The sequence below is a fragment of the Crinia signifera genome, chromosome 19 (genome assembly GCF_055691185.1).
Source record: "Crinia signifera chromosome 19, ASM5569118v1, whole genome shotgun sequence".
Lineage (NCBI taxonomy): Eukaryota > Metazoa > Chordata > Amphibia > Anura > Myobatrachidae > Crinia > Crinia signifera.
In genome coordinates, this window is record NC_139226.1 from 47660455 (window position 1) to 47680126 (window position 19672).

Genomic DNA, 19672 nt, shown 5'->3' on the forward strand with positions numbered 1-19672 from the left:
GAGGAGGGGATATAGACAGGAAACTGTTACAATTTGAGACACAAATGATTTTTATGATGGATAGTGTATATCCAAAAGGTCTCAATGAGAATAATAGCTATACACATTTTCTTTGAAAAAGCTTGAGTCTACATTCCCACACAATATGTGCCGCGTTCTTCTCTTCCATGTTCCCCCCTTCTTTTACCTTCCAACTTCCTTCTATAACCAACACTGCTCTCCTCCCCTTAACCTCCAAATTTTCTGACCACAGATATAAAGACCATAATATGAACTAAAAATATACCTAAGGGACCACTATATCTAATGTACATCAGATTAATCACAAAAAAAATATACTAAGATAAATCATATTTAATAAAAAAAAGGTAAAATAATTAGAAACCATCTATGTATGGCATATCAAATTGATAATTAATAATGATAAAACTTATAATATTTTTTCACAAACATGCTCTCTTACATCTCACCACATTTAATAAAGATGATTCACTGCACAATCACACAAGTTTTCACTCACAGTTTTTTCTTGTTTTTTCATTTCACTGTTTCACCAATTTTATTTTTTTGTCAAACATCTTAATTAATTGAGACACTAAATATTATTTACACAATAATAACCCACTGAACATAGCACAATTATCACTATTTGAACCATGGTTCACTGTACACACTACACACACTGCTACCACTTTCTCTATTTCTGTATACCCACAACGAAACACTTATATTTTTCAAATATTCTTCAATTTAATTCCATGTTTTTGACCCCTGCGTGATATATAATTATTATTCTTAATATACAAGCCCATATATAAATAATAAGATCTTTGATAACCTGATGTACCAACTTATATAATTTGGAAATTTCTCTTACCTACATTAAAATAATTCTTTTTGATGTAAGAATACACAGGTGATTACCTGATGTACTTCTGGATTCCCAAGATTTAAGTAAACATAGCTTGGTCTACTATTAAGAAAGAGGGATTACCCGCACCCTGCATAAAATATAACTGATTCCGTGGAAACACAGGGGAGGAGGAAAGCACGTGGACGCAGATACAGCCTGTAATTGGTGGCTGTGCATTTAAATAGCATCCAAGCAGAATGATCGGGTTCTGCCTTGAAAAAACTGTCATAGTGAAACGCGCGTCGGCGTTCACCTGTCCTGCATGTTTGGTCCAAAATATTGTGTTTAAATATGATGCTATAAACTGTTTAATCTGTATCTCTGCGGAGTGACAGTGCAGCGTTAATACGCGACTGTACCCGCTATAATAGCCACTAGAACAAAGTCAAGATAGCGGCTTACCTGTTTGCTGAGAACTGCTATACGCAGCATACAGACAAAATAACAGAGCGGCGCCAGCACGCGAGTGCACCCGCCCTGTCAGCGATACTCATACAGCTAGAGTAGTGGCTGACTTACAAGTCTAAAACCACTATAAATTCTGTGAAACGGGCATAACTGCAATACATAATTGCACCGGCTCTGCCGGCTGTAAAAAACAGCAGGAGCGGTGGTAGATATATGCGCAAGAATCACAGTATATATCTGTGCAACTAATGTGGAGTTAATGCACAAACCGTACCTTCTCTGCCGGCTGTATTAAAATCAGCAGGAACAGCGGCTGGTTTATTTGTAACAATCGCTGTATATGCATATAGAGTCAGTGTAAATTCAACATACATCTGTACTCTATCTGCAAGCTGTATCGACACAGCAACAATAGCGACACTCTTATCTCTCCTCAAATTGGCTAGATCAGTGCAATGTTAACACAGACAAACTTTATTGATAAATACGCTCTTGAATGCTGGAATAATCAGTCTTTGTCATATATATGTTGATACAACAAGTACAAAAAATGAGCATAATTACTGTATTGTTTAAGCCAGAATGAGCGTTTGTCTTAAAGAAGTTGCAATTGTGTGCAAGGAGAACATAAACGTCAGCGCTAAACACTCTGTGTCCGAATCACTCTGAAAAATCTGATTTTTGTAACCCAATGTGTGCATATGTAATTAAAAACTAAATATTTTCTAACCAATAAAAATATAAAAGGATTACTGCACATAAGGTGGTATACACCAGCAGATATTGTGTGGAAACTTACTAGAGTGTATCTGCAATAAAGTGATACACACCAGCAGATATTGTATGGAAACTTACTAGAGTGTATCTGCAATAAGGTGGTACACACCATCAGATATTGTATGGAAACTTACTAGAATACATCTGCAACAATATAGGTGGTAATATACACCAGCAGATATTGCACTCAATTACGAATACACATTAGTAAATTGGCAGCGGATATAAAGCCGAAGCAAAGGCAGCAACAGCCAAAAGCTGCCTTCCATATTCTTCAACAAAGGTGTAACATCCTCACAAATCTGCTTAGTTGAAACCGACTATAAGCCATAATACGATTTTGGAAATATCAACTACTTTCAGCATATATATAAATCGTTTAGCCGGCAGCAATAAATTGTGATTGCGGCAGTACAACTGATATTAAGTTGAACCCGCATTAAAATCATATCTTGTGAAACTGGCTATTAACGAGCACATTTGAACTGTGAGATCTAAGAATCCTATTTTCCCACATGGATTGTATAACCAGCAACATTATTAACATCATAAGCTGGTAACATGTTAAATTAAATATTACCATTTCCCACAAAACAGGACGTAATTAATTGGATAACCGGCAATACCAGCTGGACAATTTAAATCCTACTATTTCTCAGTCTGTATAAGTGGAAAGAAGGTAGACATGTAAAATAACCTGTAGGGATTCTAAGCTGCACATACAACCTAACTGACTAATAGGAAGAATTGGAGCAGCAGTAATAAGATCCACAGCAGTCATTTTGTACTTTTATTTCAAACACAACTACAGTACAACTGTTTATGCTGTTAAAGCAACAAAGTATATTCTGAATTGGCAACAATAGACAACAGTTTCAACCCACCAAGTGCACATAAAGTGAGAAATGATTTATTGATATTGGGCTACCACCATAAAGTGATTCATTTATGAGCATTAAAACTCGCAGAGAACAGTTAATAACAGAAAAATTTAAAAATAGCATCACAAAGGGAGCAATACTGTGAACAATATAAATTAATTAATACAGTTAAGGAACAACGTACTAATGTCCTTACAGAATTAATAAAACTCCCTAACACATAAGGACCTAACAAAATACATAACAGGACATTGATTACAATTGAAGTGTAATTTAATATTTAAAAACCTATAAAATTAAGAAAAGGTTTTTCTATTTCACATAAATAGGTATATATGAAATATTTCACAAATTGGACAGTTGTATTTTAAACATATTCTAATAAAGAAAACTTTTTAACTCATACAATTTTCTTAAAACTTCTCTTCGTGCGCCAACAAAAAAGACATCCTTCTCTGTCCCTTTTTTTCTGTTGATAAAATTGTTGTCTTTGGCTGCACCCCCTCTGAGACCTACAAGTAATAAATATCTCGTTTGGGGCAACTTGGGTGCTGTAGCACCAGCTTGTGCGGATTTATCCCCCTCCCCTTACCCCCCAAAAAACTGACGTACATTTACGTCATGGCCGGCATGTACTTCCCGACGCATGGCATAAATGTACGTCATGGCTTTAAACTGTCACCGCGTCTATAGACGCGGTGACAGTTTGGAGATGTCTGCTGTCCCTGACAGCAGACATGTCCCAGCATGTCCAGGGGGGGCGGCGATGCCTCCCCCCCGTCGGCGATCGCTGTGATTGGCTGTTCAAATGTGAACAGCCAATTACAGCGTTTTCTGTGTACCGGCGAATAACGTTCGCCGGTGACACAGGGATCGGTGGTGATTGGTGCTGTAAAGTACAGCACCAATCACCACGGGGTGTAAGGGTGACACTGGTGTCACCCCACCTCACCCCACCCGCCCCCAAAGGCCGTGATTGGTCCGTCGGACCGACGGACCAATCACAGCCATGGAGGGTGATTTAAACTAACGGTGACTGCACTGCAGACGCCATTCCGGTCTGGAATTGCGTGCAGTGCGGTCACCGTGCCTATCTGCCGTGATATACTGACCTGATCCTTGCAAATACTTACCTGATCACTGCTTGTAGCGTGCTGGATGCTTCCTGGATCTTGTGACTTCTTGTGACTTCCTGTGTTGTGCTGCTGCAGTGTGATAGAGTTATAGATAGAGAGATAGAGAGAGATAGAGAGAGATAGTGACAGAGAGTGCTATATTTTGTGTCTGCTGCCCCCCCCCCCCTGTTGTGCTGATCAGTATATCTGTGCTGATCAGCAACTTTTTGGGGGTGCTGGGTTATATATATACAGCTGTGCTGCGTGTGCAACTGACTGCTGCCCCCCCTTTTGTGCTGATCAGTATAAATTAACTGATCAGCAACTTTTTGGGGGTGCAGAGTTTTTTTTTTATATATATACCTGTCAGTGCTGCTGCTGCAGTGTCATAGAGTGATAGATAGTGAGAGATAGAGAGAGATAGTGACAGAGAGTGATAGAGAGTGCTATATTTTGTGTCTGCTGCCCCCCCTTTTGTGCTGATCAGTATATCTGTGCTGATCAGCAACTTTTTGGGGGTGCAGAGTTTTTTTTTTATATATATACCTGTCAGTGCTGCTGCTGCAGTGTCATAGAGTGATAGATAGTGAGAGATAGAGAGATAGAGAGAGATAGTGACAGAAAGTGATAGAGAGTGCTATATTTTGTGTCTGCTGCCCCCCCTTTTGTGCTGATCAGTATATCTGTGCGGATCAGCAACTTTTTGGGGGTGCAGGGTTGTTTTTTTTTAATATATACCTGTCAGTTGCTGCCAGTTGCACTGTCAGTTGCACCAAAGGTTGTGCACCTGCTGCCCCTCACTGGTAATCAGTGTCGCATCAGTGATCACCTTTTTTTTTTTTGAGGGTGCTGTGGGGTCTTTTTTTAATTTTTTTTTTTACACACACTGTGATTTTGTGGGTGTCCTGTGGCCACTGTGCGCTGATCAGTGACGTACATCACTGATCAGCTTTTTCGGCACAGGGTTGATCTATATATTTTTTTTTTTGGATCAAATTCCTGTTGCCTTTGAGCGCTGTTCAGTGACGGACGTTACTGACCAACATCTGTGCTCAATTTTTGGCGCAGGACCTTTTTTTTTTTTTTTTTAACCCCTTCATTTTTTTTTTTTTTTTTTTTTATTGGGATCAAATTCCTGTATAAAGTATTTTTTTTTCTGCACTACATACACACTACACACTACATACCCCCCGTGTTGAAATAAAGTTTGTACCCCCCCTACACTATACATGTGTTGAAACATTTCACTACCAGAAACACAAAAATAAAAATGGCATCCCAAATGTCATCCCAAATGTCATCCCAGTCATCCAGAAGAATGTATTCAGCGGAGGAGGCATATGCCATGCTTGCCTCTGACTCTGACACAGCCAGTGATGCAAGCGGGGAATTTGAAGGATTCATCTTAAGCTCCTCTTCCTCCTCTAGTGATGAGGGACCCCCTCAAAGACGCCCCTGTAGAGCAGCTGAGACCCCCCCCCCAATAATTGATCTCGTATGGACCCCACCACCAGACAATTTTGAGCCCCAGGTTCCTGAGTTTTTGGCCATCCCAGGAATCCAATTTGATTCCACAGGTCTCAGAGAAAATGACTTTTTCAAATTATTTTTCTCTGATGATTTTATAAATTTAATGGTGGACCAAACTAATTTATATGCCCAGCAGTTTATTGCTCAAAACCCCACGTCATCATTTGCTAGGTGGACCCCTGTAGATGCAGTAGAGATGATGACGTTTTGGGGTCTGGTGTTTCATATGGGCATAGAAAAAAAGCCAGAAATTAGGCAATATTGGAGTACAGATGTTCTGTACAGCACCCCACTTTACCGTATGGCCATGACCCGGACTCGTTTTGAGTTAATCCTTAAATTTTTGCATTACAACGATAATGCACAGTGCCCACCCAGAGATGATCCCACCTTTGACCGGCTATTCAAAGTCAGGCCGGTCATTGATCATTTCAGTGCCAAATTTGCAGAGATGTACATCCCAGATAAATTCATTTGCATAGACGAGTCCCTTATACATTTTAAAGGAAGGGTTAAATTCCGCCAGTACCTTCCCAATAAGAGGGCAAGGTATGGCATAAAAATGTATAAACTGTGTGAAAGCACCTCAGGGTACACCCACAGGTTTAGGGTATATGAAGGGAAGGATTCAAGAATTGAACCGCCAGAATGCCCCCCCTCCCTCGTAGGTGTTAGTGGAAAAATTGTCTGGGATTTAGTGCACCCCTTCCTGGATAAAGGTTATCACCTCTATGTGGATAACTTTTACACTAGCATCCCCCTGTTTAAGGCCCTTGGTTCAAGAGGTACAGCAGCTTGCGGTACTGTGCGCAAGAACCAAAGAGGCCTCCCAAAAACGCACATTGCCCAAGTACTGAGAAGGGGTGAAAGCAGGGGAATATGCACCGAAAATATGTTGTTGGTCAAATATAAGGACAAGAGGGATGTCCTTATACTGACAACAATTCACGGAGACAGTACCACCTCCGTCCCTGTACGAGGTACCAGTACCCACACCTCAAAACCTAATTGTATCCTGGATTACAATAAGTACATGGGCGGAGTGGATCTTTCAGATCAGGTACTGAAGCCGTACAGTGCCCTGCGGAAAACATAAATATGGTACAAGAAGCTGGCCGTGTATATCATCCAGATGGCACTGTATAACGCTTACGTGCTATTCCGTTCTACCAGCCAGAGGGGGACATTTATGCACTTTCAAGAGGAAGTCATAAAGGGCCTAATATTTGGGAACCAGCAGGCAGAGGGCCCCAGTACTTCTAGTACTGGCCCCCGTATTGTACCAGGGCAGCATTTTCCTGATGAAATCCCCTCCACTGGAAAAAAGGGCAGGACACAAAAAAGGTGCAAAGTTTGCTATAAAAAGGGAATAAGAAAGCAAACTATTTTCCAGTGTGACACTTGCCCCGACAAACCCGGCCTATGTATAAAGGAGTGTTTTAAAATATACCACACATCTATGGATTATTAGGTTCATCATTTCACCGTGCTTCGGGGGTCTTGCTAATGCCACATAGCACCCACCATTCATTCCACCAGAATCTGAGCCGCAAAATCCAAAAATCACTCCTTCCCTTCTGAGTCCTGCCATGCACCCAACTGGTATTTTTTGGTCACATATGAGGCATTGCCATACTCGGGAGAAATTGGGGCACAGATTTTGGGGTGCTTTTTCTCCTTCATACCTTATGAAAATGAAAAATTTTGAGCCAGAACTGCATTTTTGTGTAAAAAAATGTAATTTTTCATTTGCACAGCCCAGTTGTATCAAAATTGGTGAAACCCCTGGGGGTTTGAAATGTACACTATACCCCTAGATGAATTCCCTGAGGGGTGTAGTTTGCAAAATGGGGTCACTTGTGGGGGGGTTCCACTGTATTGGTGCTTCGGGGGTCTTGCTAATGCGACATAGCACCCACCAACATTCCACCAGAATCTGTGCTGCAAAATCCAAATATCACTCCTTCCCTTCTGAGTCCTGCCATTTTTTGGTCACACATGAAGCATTGCCGTACTCGGGAGAAATTGGGGCACAGATTTTGGGGTGCTTTGTCTCCTTCATTCCTTGTGAAAATGAAAAATTTTGAGCCAGAACTGCATTTTTGTGTAAAAAATTAAATTTTTCATTTTCACTGCCCAGTTGTACCACAATTGGTGAAACCCCTGGGGGTTTGAAATGTACATTATACCCCTAGATGAATTCCCAGAGGGGTGTAGTTTGCAAAATGGGGTCACTTGTGGGGGGCTTCCACTGTATTGGTGCTTCGGGGGTCTTGCTAATGCGACATAGCACCCACCAAAATTCCACCAGAATCTGAGCTGCAAAATCCAAAAATCACTCCTTCCCTTCTGAGTCTTGCCATGCACCCAAATGGTATTTTTTGGTCACATGTGAGGCATTGTCGTACTCGGGAGAAATTGGGGCACAGATTTTGGGGTGCTTTGTCTCCTTCATTCCTTGTGAAAATGAAAAATTTTGAGCCAGAACTGCATTTTTGTGTAAAAAAATGTAATTTTTCATTTGCACAGCCCAGTTGTATCAAAATTGGTGAAACCCCTGGGGGTTTGAAATGTACACTATACCCCTAGATGAATTCCCTGAGGGGTGTAGTTTGCAAAATGGGGTCACTTGTGGGGGGGTTCCACTGTATTGGTGCTTCGGGGGTCTTGCTAATGCGACATAGCACCCACCAACATTCCACCAGAATCTGAGCTGCAAAATCCAAAAATCACTCCTTCCCTTCTGAGTCCTGCCATGCACCCAACTGGTATTTTTTGGTCACATATGAGGCATTGCCGTACTCGGGAGAAATTGCGGCACAGATTTTGGGGTGCTTTGTCTCCTTCATTCCTTGTGAAAATGAAAAATTTTGAGCCAGAACTGCATTTTTGTGTAAAAAAAATGTAATTTTTCATTTTCACAGCCCAGTTGTACCAAAATTGGTGAAACCCCTGGGGGTTTGAAATGTACACTATACCCCTAGATGAATTCCCTGAGGGGTGTAGTTTGCAAAATGGGGTCACTTGTGGGGGGGTTCCTAACTTTTAGCATCTTATGGTGCCTAGAAACCTACATGGTGCCTTAAAAATAATCTCATAAAAAGGAGGCTCCAAAATCAAGTAGGTGCTCCTTCTATTATGAAGCCTGTGGTTTGGTCAACGTGCACACTAGGGCCACATATAGGATATTTATGAAAACAAAAGAATTGGGGGAATCAATTTTTAGTCACATTTCTCTAGTAAAATCTACTGTGTTCCTTAGAAAAATGTATTAAAATTGCAAATCTGCAAAAAAAATGAAATTTTGAAATTTCACCTACACTAAAGGGTTAACAAACTTCCAAAATGCTGTTTTGAATACTGTGAGGGGTGCAGTTTTTGAAATGGCATCATTTATGGGGGTGTCTCACATACAAGTCCCTCAGAACTGAACTGGTCCCTAAAAAAATCAGTGTTTGACATTTTCTTGAAAATTTGAGAATTTGCTATTCATATTTTAAGCCTCCTAGTGTCCAAAAAAATTAAAAGGATGTTGAAATAATGATGGAAACATAAAGTAGACATATGGTCTATGTTAGTTATTAACTATTTTGAGTGGTATGATTATTTGTCTCACAAGCAGAAAATTTAACATTTTGAAAATTGCTAAATTTTCCATTTTTTTACGACATTTTGGTATTTTTCACAAAAAAAACACAGACTGTATCGACCCAAATTTACCACTAACTTGAAGTACAATGTGTCACGAGAAAACAATCTCAAAATCACTGGGATAAGTAAAAGCAAAAAAAGTTATCCCCACTTAAGTGATACCTGTCAGATTTGAAAAAAAGGGCTCTGTCAGGAAGGCAAAAACAGGCTGCGGCGGGAAGGGGTTAAATTTCTGAATTTGAACAATAGATTTCTCCAACCGGTATTTGTTAGTAAGCAATCAAATGTGCATTAGCCAAGAACTTGAGGCTTAATGTGCCACTTTCAACACAGTCTTTTTAGATGTTATTTATTTGCCCATATTTTTAAAGGCTTTTTATGCAAGGATGACGCTTAATTCAAACAGTCACGATAGAACTGTAGTGGGAAAAGCTTGTTCTGTGTGCTGTATCAAATGTTTTACAGCAGACCTTCAATGAGGTTAGATAGTAATGGCTTTGTACTCCGGGCTACAGGTGCTGACAGTGGGTTTTTTTTAGATCAGGGAGACATATAGATAAATTGTGGTTGCTGCTTACAGAATAATGAGTGCAATATAATATTTGATTTTTCCTGCACTCAAAGGCTGTCCGTACTCACTCAGCTGGGGACGGACACCTGTGGGAGCAGACTTACGGCCACGATGTTTCTCCTCACTGCATGCAGAAGTGTGGTATTCAGCATCCACCCGTCAGAGGTAAGTAACCGGCACCGTCGTGATGTTTGTAGAACAGCACCGGGACCAGATGTTGTAAAGACACAGCCACACACGGTAGTTGGAGTCCACGTCCTTGCACAGGAAACAATGCCTGTCAGGGGGGCTTTCTTGACTATTTTCTCCGACTCCCAACAATGTCGGTTTCTTCAGATCATTTTGATAGCAGCGCCTTATATGGACAGGGGCCCTGTCATTTAGCACTCACTGGTTCATTCATACATGGGGAGAAGCAGTATCAGTGCACATAACTTGCACTGATACCCCAATCTCCCCCATATCGACTCTTCATACATCTGCCCCAATATCTGCTTTTTTACTAACCCGCAATTTGCTAATTCCAGTGGGTTACATTACATTTAAAACAATTTTGGTCTGTCAGGGGGGTTTCTAGGTACTCAGAAACTCCCCCCTGCTTGCGCCACTAATTTGCTGGTTAATTCCCCCTGGGGACCACAGTAGCACCCGGGAAACTCACTGGCAGATGTATTAAGCCTGGTGAAGAGATAAAGTGAAGATAAAGTGGAAGGTGATAATGCACCAGCCAAAATCAGCTCCTAATTGTCATTTTTCACATGTAGCTGATAGGCTGGGGCTCTATCACCGTACACTTTATCTCCACTTTATCTCTTCACCAAGCCTAATACATCTGCCCCTCAGTCTGTAACATGACAGTTAGGAGCTGATTAGCTGGCTGTTCATCATTATCAACTTTATCACTTTATGAAGCTTGGAGCATCTGGCCCAATGTACAAAATCTGACTAAATGGTTTTATATATCTAACATGTCGCCTGCGTCTTACCTTTTAGTTTCTGTTCAGCCAGTAACACGCGTCCATAAGTGCCGCTGCCTAACTCCTTGATAATCCTGTATTTCTCCTTCAGCTTTATACTTGGCATTGACCTCGATGTCAGATTCATCATTTTTTGCAAGATCTCTTCATTTTCATCCATCACACATATGTTACGGTCTCACAGAGATAGGAAGTCTTATCTATTGGAAACATACATCCGTTATACAAAGAGTAAAACTATCACAAAAACAGGTATCATCAGACACTTGATGGGTAGTGGTAAAATCTGGGTTTAAATGTTTGGTGGATGCTCTGTTACATCTACTGTATGATACAATGGGCCTGATTCAGAAGCAAGCAGCAAACAGCCAATGTTCTAAGTCTACGCGTCTGTTTTGGTTGCAGTGCGTATGCACCCCTATGATTACTGCCAGGGTAAGCAACAAGAACTTGGATGCAATGAAGTGGTATTAAATTGGGCATATCCTGGAGGCAACAAGGAGGGTGAATATTCTGATGTGGCTGCGATGGCTTAGCCACTGTAATTATTTTTATGCCTGCACTAACATTGGCGGCCATTGAACTCTAATGTATGTGACTGATGGAACCGATGTGTCATCTTTTTACACAAACTTGCAGCCAGTGGCATCTCCCTACACATTTCATCGGCAGCGGCATTGGCATAAACTCGTAGTCACTGCACAAACAGAATCAGGCCCATTATTGTTTGAATCTGTATTTGATTATAAAGATATAATTGGATATAATTGACTTGTTTTTCAGAATATTTTTCAAGTAAACAAGAATAAAATTTTCTATTTTAAAGTAACTATTCCCATTTAAAAAATATAATCTAAAAAGCCATCATTGGTACTGAGGTTTCTTTTACAACCCTCCGATTACACACTGAAAGCCATTCTGGGTTCCCAGTCATTGCTCAAGCGCTCCATATGTGGGGTGTAATACAGGGTGAGTATCTCTTATCCAAATATCCGTTATCCAAATTATTCCGAAAACCATACATTCCAGAAAGTGATTTTTTTTTCTTGCTAACAACATCTGTAACAGCACTACTGGGCACATCTGTAACTGGCACTACTGGGGACATCTCTGACAGCACTACTGAGTACATGATATGTAACTGGCACTACTGGGGACATCTGTAACAGCACTACTGGGCACATCTGTAACAGCACTACTGAGGACATCTCTGACAGCACTACTGAGTACATGATATGTAACTGGCACTACTGGGGACATCTGTAACAGCACTACTGGGGACATCTGTAACTGGCACTACTGAGGACATTTCTGACAGCACTACTGAGTACATGATATGTAACTGGCACTACTGGGGACATCTGTAACAGCACTACTTAGGAAATGATATGTAACGGGCACTACTGGGGACATCTGTAACAGCACTACTGAGGAAATTATATGTAACTGGCACTACTGGGTACATCTATAACAGCACTACTGAGTACATGATATGTAACTGGCACTACTGGGGACATCTGTAACAGCACTACTGAGTACATGATATGTAGCTGGCACTACTGGGGACATCTGTAACAGCACTACTGAGTACATGATATGTAACTGGCACTACTGGGGACATCTGTAACAGCACTACTGAGTGCGTGATATGTAACTGGCACTACTGGGGACATCTGTAACAGCACTACTTAGGAAATGATATGTAACTGGCACTACTGAGGACATCTGTAACAGCACTACTGAGGAAATAATATGTAACTGGCACTACTGGGGACATCTGTAACAGCACTACTGAGGACATGATATGTAACTGGCACTACTGAGGACATGATCTGTAACTGGCACTACTGGGGACATTTGTAACAGCACTACTGGGCACATCTCTAACTGGCACTACTGAGGACATCTCTGACAGCACTACTGAGTACATGATATGTAACTGGCACTACTGGGGACATCTGTAACAGCACTACTGGGCACATCTGTAACTGGCACTACTGGGGACATCTCTGACAGCACTACTGAGTACATGATATGTAACTGGCACTACTGGGGACATCTGTAACAGCACTACTTAGGAAATGATATGTAACGGGCACTACTGGGGACATCTGTAACAGCACTACTGAGGAAATGATATGTAACTGGCACTACTGGGTACATATATAACATCACTACTGAGTACATGATATGTAACTGGCACTACTGGGGACATCTGTAACAGCACTACTGAGTACATGATATGTAGCTGGCACTACTGGGGACATCTGTAACAGCACTACTGAGTACATGATATGTAACTGGCACTACTGGGGACATCTGTAACAGCACTACTGAGTACATGATATGTAACTGGCACTACGGGGGACATCTGTAACAGCACTACTGAGGAAATGATATGTAACTGGCACTACTGAGGACATCTGTAACAGCACTACTGAGGAAATAATATGTAACTGGCACTACTGGGGACATCTGTAACAGCACTACTGAGGACATGATATGTAACTGGCACTACTGAGGACATGATATGTAACTGGCACTACTGGGGACATTTGTAACAGCACTACTGGGCACATCTGTAACTGGCACTACTGAGGACATCTCTGACAGCACTACTGAGTACATGATATGTAACTGGCACTACTGGGGACATCTGTAACAGCACTACTGGGCACATCTGTAACTGGCACTACTGGGGACATCTCTGACAGCACTACTGAGTACATGATATGTAACTTTCACTACTGGGGACATCCGTAACAGCACTACTGAGGAAATGATATGTAACTGGCACTACTGGGGATATCTGTAACAGCACTACTGAGGAAATTATATGTAACTGGCACTACTGGGGATATCTGTAACAGCACTACTGAGTACATGATATATAACTGGCACTACTGGGGACATCTGTAACAGCACTACTGAGGAAATGATATGTAACTGGCACTACTGGGGATAGCTGTAACAGCACTACTGAGTACATGATATGTAACTGGCACTACTGGGGACATCTGTAACAGCACTACTGAGTACATGATATGTAACTGGCACTACTGGGGACATCTGTAACAGCACTACTGAGTACATGATATGTAACTGGCACTACTGGGGACATCTGTAACAGCACTACTGGGGACATGATATATAACTGGCACTACTGGGGACATCTGTAACAGCACTACTGAGTACATGATATGTAACTGGCACTACTGGGGACATCTGTAACAGCACTACTGGGGACATGATATATAGCTGGCACGAAATATGTGCAAGACAATGTTTGCTTGGCATTCAAATTCAGTGCCTGAGATAGTACAGGAACTTTGTTTTATGTTTTGAAGCCTTGTTTTATGCACAAATAAAATATATTTGTGTGTATTTCATGTGGTTGATGTGTTTGTACAACATAAATGCAAGATACCTTATTCAAATATATAAATATTCCGAATTACGAAATAATCCCTTATCCAAAATTCTTCTGGTCCCGAGCATTTTGGATAAGGGATACTCTACCTGTACATACATTATTAGATGGTGCAGGTGCCGATCAGGATGAACCTTTTTGGAACAATACAAACATGGAAAAACTATTACAATTTGGAGATAGTGAATGCTGGTGAGGGTATGTTATTATGTTATTATACAAATGTATCCTACAAGACTTTTGCTATAGGCGGTGTTATGTAATTATGGAGGTCATTCAGGTTGACTCGCAAAGCTGTGACTAAACAAATAAACTTCAGCTCACGGCCCGCACTCAGATTGCACCTGCACGCATGCAAATGGATGTTTCGCAAAATCACTTTGGGGTCAGGACCCACAGTTTGAGAACCGCTGCATTAGAGGACACTGATGTATACAACCTTCTGCTATAAAGTACAAAAAGGGTCAGTGGCTATCAATAATGGGTGCACCCAATTTTCTAATACTAACCCTCCGGCGTCCAGCGGTGGTGGCAGATTGCTGCCATTTTCCCAGTGATCTGTGCATGCTCAGTGCTCTAGTGCTCAGACTCCACAATGCTGCAGCAGCAGTGATAGGAAATTGCTGGATAAATGGCCGCCTATAATTTCCCATGGGTCAAAGGTTGTTCCACATAGGGTGACCAACTCATCCCTTTAATCCGGGACACATATTAATTACACAGGTTCTGTGGCAGTTTAAAACCAGGTGAAATGGAGTCTTGAGGTGTGGCAGTTTAAAACCAGGTGAAAGCCAGCCACAGAACCTGTGTAATTAATACTGTATGTGTTCCGGATTAAAGGGATGAGTTGGTCACCCTAGTTCCACACCAGAATTTAACAACGGCCCTGAGTGGGCACTACAGTCTGACAGTCCAAGGTATGGTAAATGCTACGAATTCCTTGTATTAAGTGGATGCTAAGGTTTGTGTATTTTGGTTTATTTACTAAGATGGGAGTTTTATTAAAGATGGGAGTTTGCTATAGGCAACCAATCCGAATCTACTTCTTATTTAATTAGCACTTTCTAAGATGGGATGTGGCCCATTAGTAACCAATTAGATTTGACTGCTTATTTATTTAGCACCTTTTAGAAGATAATAGATAGGATCTGATTGGTTGCTATGGGAAACATCCCATCTTCAATAGAACTCCCATCTTAGTAACTTTACCCCTTTGAGTGAGGTTCTGCAGATAACCACTAGTAATGCCCATCAGATGTGACGGACACCTGCTAAGTTTCCATGGGGAGAGACCCCCTCCGGGATTCTATCAGAGACAGCTGTGAAGAGAGTTGAACACTTCTGAGTATTTGTACAATGCTAGACGTGAGCAGCGACTGTGCGTGTCCTTGCACCAACACTCCAAATCAGCCGCAGCCATTGCAGGCGCACCTGCAAAATCTCATTGACAGTCAACAATTCTATATTCACTATTTGTATTTTACCATCTTGAAAATGACTTTGTTCTTTGGAAGCTACTGTAAAATGCTATTTATCTATCCAACATATGGTCCATTTGTCAAAAACTCTCCTGACTATGTCCGGGGTGGAAAAAGCTTGTGTGTCTGCAAACTATCTTAAAATAAAATGTTTGTACTTGATGTATGGGTCAATCGTCGGGAAGGAAATATATGGTAGTGACCTCTGCTCTTTCCACATGCTGACTCTGAGAGATGCCTTTTTCTTATGCAAAGACAGCAGATGGCACATGTAAGAAATGCGCGGTGTTGCGTAACAAATGATCCGTGTTGGTTTCCACATTTGGGATGCTGTGAGGTTAATACGGGAATGATATGTATGCGCAATATAGGCCCTGATTCACGATCACTCGGAATTTAGCCCTGTTCCGATGTTTGGGGGTCTGCCGTTGCTGCATATTTTCACATGTGCAGACCCCAAGGCCTCAGCGGGTTACACAATCGCTGGGCTGTTGGTTGCGGGGATGGGGGAGGGGGGGTGGATGGGGGGCGGTGACGGTGCTGGACCATGGGAACGGTGAGCGTTTTCTAGGCGTACCCATGGAAACGGTGGGCATTCCCATAGGTGGGCAGACGGGCCGATGCCTGTCTGTCACAGGACATCAGCTGCCCCATCTATCTCGTAGCGCTTGTAAATAAAAGTCAGTCGGTGGCCATCAAATGGTTTCTGCTGCTAGCGGAGGCATGCGAGGGGATGTGTTCTCGTACACATCCCTTTGCATGGTACCGAGGGGATTCGCCGTTGGGGTGGGTGGGTATTCAACACTTGGTAAGCTGCGATGTTCGCAGCAACCTGAATTAGGGCCATAGTTCCCTCTGTTTTGTCATGGATTTGCATATTCTCAGGGGTAAATTTATTAAAATGGGAGTTCTATTGAAGATGAGATGTTCCCCAAAGCAACCAATTAGATCCTATGTATTATCCTCTAAAAGGTGCTAAATAAATAAGTAGTCAAATTTTACTGGTTACTAATGGCCCACATCCCATCTATGAGTAAATGTACCTCTCACTGAAATGTATCAATGGAGAATCTGCCTATACCGGCCAATCATCTTCTGTCACTTCATAGGGTCTACTAAATGACAGCTGCTGATTGGCTGCTTTATACAAATTCTCCACCTGCTACATCTCCCTTTTATTCAGGAACAGATAAACATGTAGATGAAAACAAAATACTATGGGGGAGATTCTCTAAGAATCTCCGCCCCCCTTCGCCGCCCATCGCATATTTAATTATCGCATATGTTGTAACATATGCGATAATTAAGGCAAAGGACAGCTCTTGCGTTAAGAGCTGTCCTTTGCGGTGGGAGTCGCCGGGTCCCAGCAGGTCCCGGCGGCTCCCCCCTCCCTCACACACCCGGCGCTGCTGCTGCTGCGCCGGGCTCTCCTCCTCCCTGCACCCGGAAGAGGATCAGTGCAGGGAGGAGGTCACAGGTCCGGGCAGCACTGCGCTGTGCTGCCCGGACACAGGTGAGGGGGCGATGCGGGGCGGCGGAGGGATGCGGTAGAAGCCCGTTGGCTTCTATGGGGCATCGCCAGATTTTTCTGGCGATGCCCCCCGCCGCGTTAACCCGGCTAAACCTGATGGAATGGGGGATACATTCGGATGATCGGCGATCAGGATGCCAGTGGTCAATATACCAAAGTCAGCATACCGAAGGAGGCAATCCTGACAGGGGTCAGGAAAGAATACTTACCCTGCCCCCTAACCCTCCCTTCTTGTAGCCTAACCCTTGTCCAATCCCCGCAGCACCCTAACTCCCATTCTCGGGGTCTAAACCAAAACGCCATATCCCTGTAACCTAACCCTAAGTTTCCCCTCACCACAGTCTATTTGCAGGCAGCAGAAGAAACCTGATTTACTACACAGTGCTAATGGGACAGTCCGTGAAATTCTGGAGGAGGTTCATGCATCTGCAAGCAGAAAGCTGCGCCGCCCATTGATTTAAACAGAAAACGGAAAAGCAATCCAAAAATAATCTAATTTTGCAGGCATAATATACAAGGCATTAAACAAACAAACAAAAAAAGATGACACTACAATGTATTGATAAAATGATGGACACATACTGCACCGTTCATTAATATGTTTTAAAAACAGACAGATCGGGCTCATGCATGTCAGTTAGAGGCGACTGCACTGATGACCAGCTCCGTGCCCTACCTCCATCATAATCATCTCACAAATATGAAATATAAATATGATAGGCTTGCCTGAAGAGGTGAGTTTTCAGGGAACGCTTGAAAGTTTGGAGGCTAATGGAGAGTCTTATTGTGCGTGGAAGGGCATTCCATAGGATGGGAGCAGCCCGATGAAAGTCCTGTAATGGTAAATGGGAGCTAGTGGTGCGTGCGAGACGCAGATCTTGTGTAGAGCGGAGTGGTCGAGATGGGAGATATTTTGTGATAAGTAAAGAGATATATGCTGGTGCATTACGGTTAATAGCTTTATATAGAAGTGTTTTTTTATATTGAAAACGGTAAGATACAGGCAACCAATGGAGGGACTGGCAGAGCGGATCAGCAGACGATGAGCGTCTTGCCATGAAGATCAGCCTAGCAGCAGCATTTAAAATGGATTGCAGTGGCGAGAGTCTGTTCTTGGGAAGACCAGTTAGGAGACTATTGCAATAATCAATGCGGGATATAATGAGTGCATGGATAAGAGATTTAGTAGTGTCTTATGTGAGATACAGTCGTATTTTGGATATGGGTTTTTAGATGCATGTAACATGATTTGGAGACAGATTGAATGTAGGGAAGAAAAGATAGTTCAGAGTCAAGGATGACCCCTAAGCAACGAGCTTGTGGGGTAGGGTAGATTGTCAACATCTAGTCAATTCCAATCCAGTACAGCTGCTGGACCCATTAAGTTCAATTGTCTTTGCTGCTGCCATCTCTGTTCCTCTTTTGGTAATCTCTGCAGCCGCCTTGGTAGCAGCAGCAGCTGCCACCACAACCTCCGTCAACATGAAGAATAAGTCTCCTGGCTCTGTGTTCAGCAGCTAACATGTTAAACCCCGATGACTACACCCGATAAATGTGTAAAGCTTTTGTACAGTATCTGTGTTTTACCTATAGAGCCTGATGTTCCGCATTGATACAGTACTCAGTTGCCCCAGGGTTTATTGAGGGTAGTACAATGTTACATCAAGATGGTGTAGTCAACTTTAGCTGGGTACACACTGGAGCGATGCGGATTGATTATGGCATCAGAATGAATCCCCGTCAACCTTGATTCACCGTACACACCACAGTGAAGTTAATGAAGGGTGGAACAATCACTGTGATATCATCAGGTTTGATGTCATCGCATGCGGCAGTGGAAGTGGGCATACCACCAGTACACACTGGGCAATGTAGGCGATCTGATACATCCTACCAGATGACATATCGCTCAGTCTGTACTCAGCTTATGATCTATGTATGAGGTAGGATATGGTCATTGGGTCGACAGCATTAGGTTGACATGGGGATAGGTCGACATGGTCTAGGTCGACATGGGTCAAGGTTAAGCATGGTTTTAGATTGACATGGCTTTAGGTCGACACAAACATTAGGTCGACATGGGGTTTTCACTGTTTGTTGAGCCGACATGTGCCGACAGGCGGTAAATTATGCCCTACCATCCACTAGGGCGTGGTGGGAGAATAAAATAGTGTGCTGAACGCAGCGTGGCACTGTGCCCGAAGTATTACGGGATGTGGTGCACTTTAAACTGTGTCCATGTCGACTGTGTCGACATTCAGGTAAAAAAAACTGTAAAAAACTCCATGTTGACCTTTTGACTGTCGACCTAGACCATGTCGACCTAATGCTTGTGTCAACCTAATGACCTGTCGACCTAAAGCCATGTCGACCTCGACCCATGTCAACCTTTCTCCATGTCGACCTAATG

The 19672-nt window shown here is 42.4% G+C and overlaps 1 protein-coding gene across 1 annotated transcript in view; it reads right to left on the reverse strand.

Annotated features, from left to right (window-relative positions):
* The window catches only part of LOC146041828 (serine/threonine-protein kinase SBK1-like), a 48680-nt gene that overhangs the window by 17851 nt on the left and 11157 nt on the right, over positions 1-19672 (reverse strand). Inside the window, exon 2 of the mRNA XM_083161713.1 lies at positions 10833-11023. Coding sequence (XP_083017839.1) covers positions 10833-10983 — 151 coding nt within the window. The 5' untranslated portion in view covers positions 10984-11023. The remainder of the gene's footprint in view (positions 1-10832; positions 11024-19672) is intronic.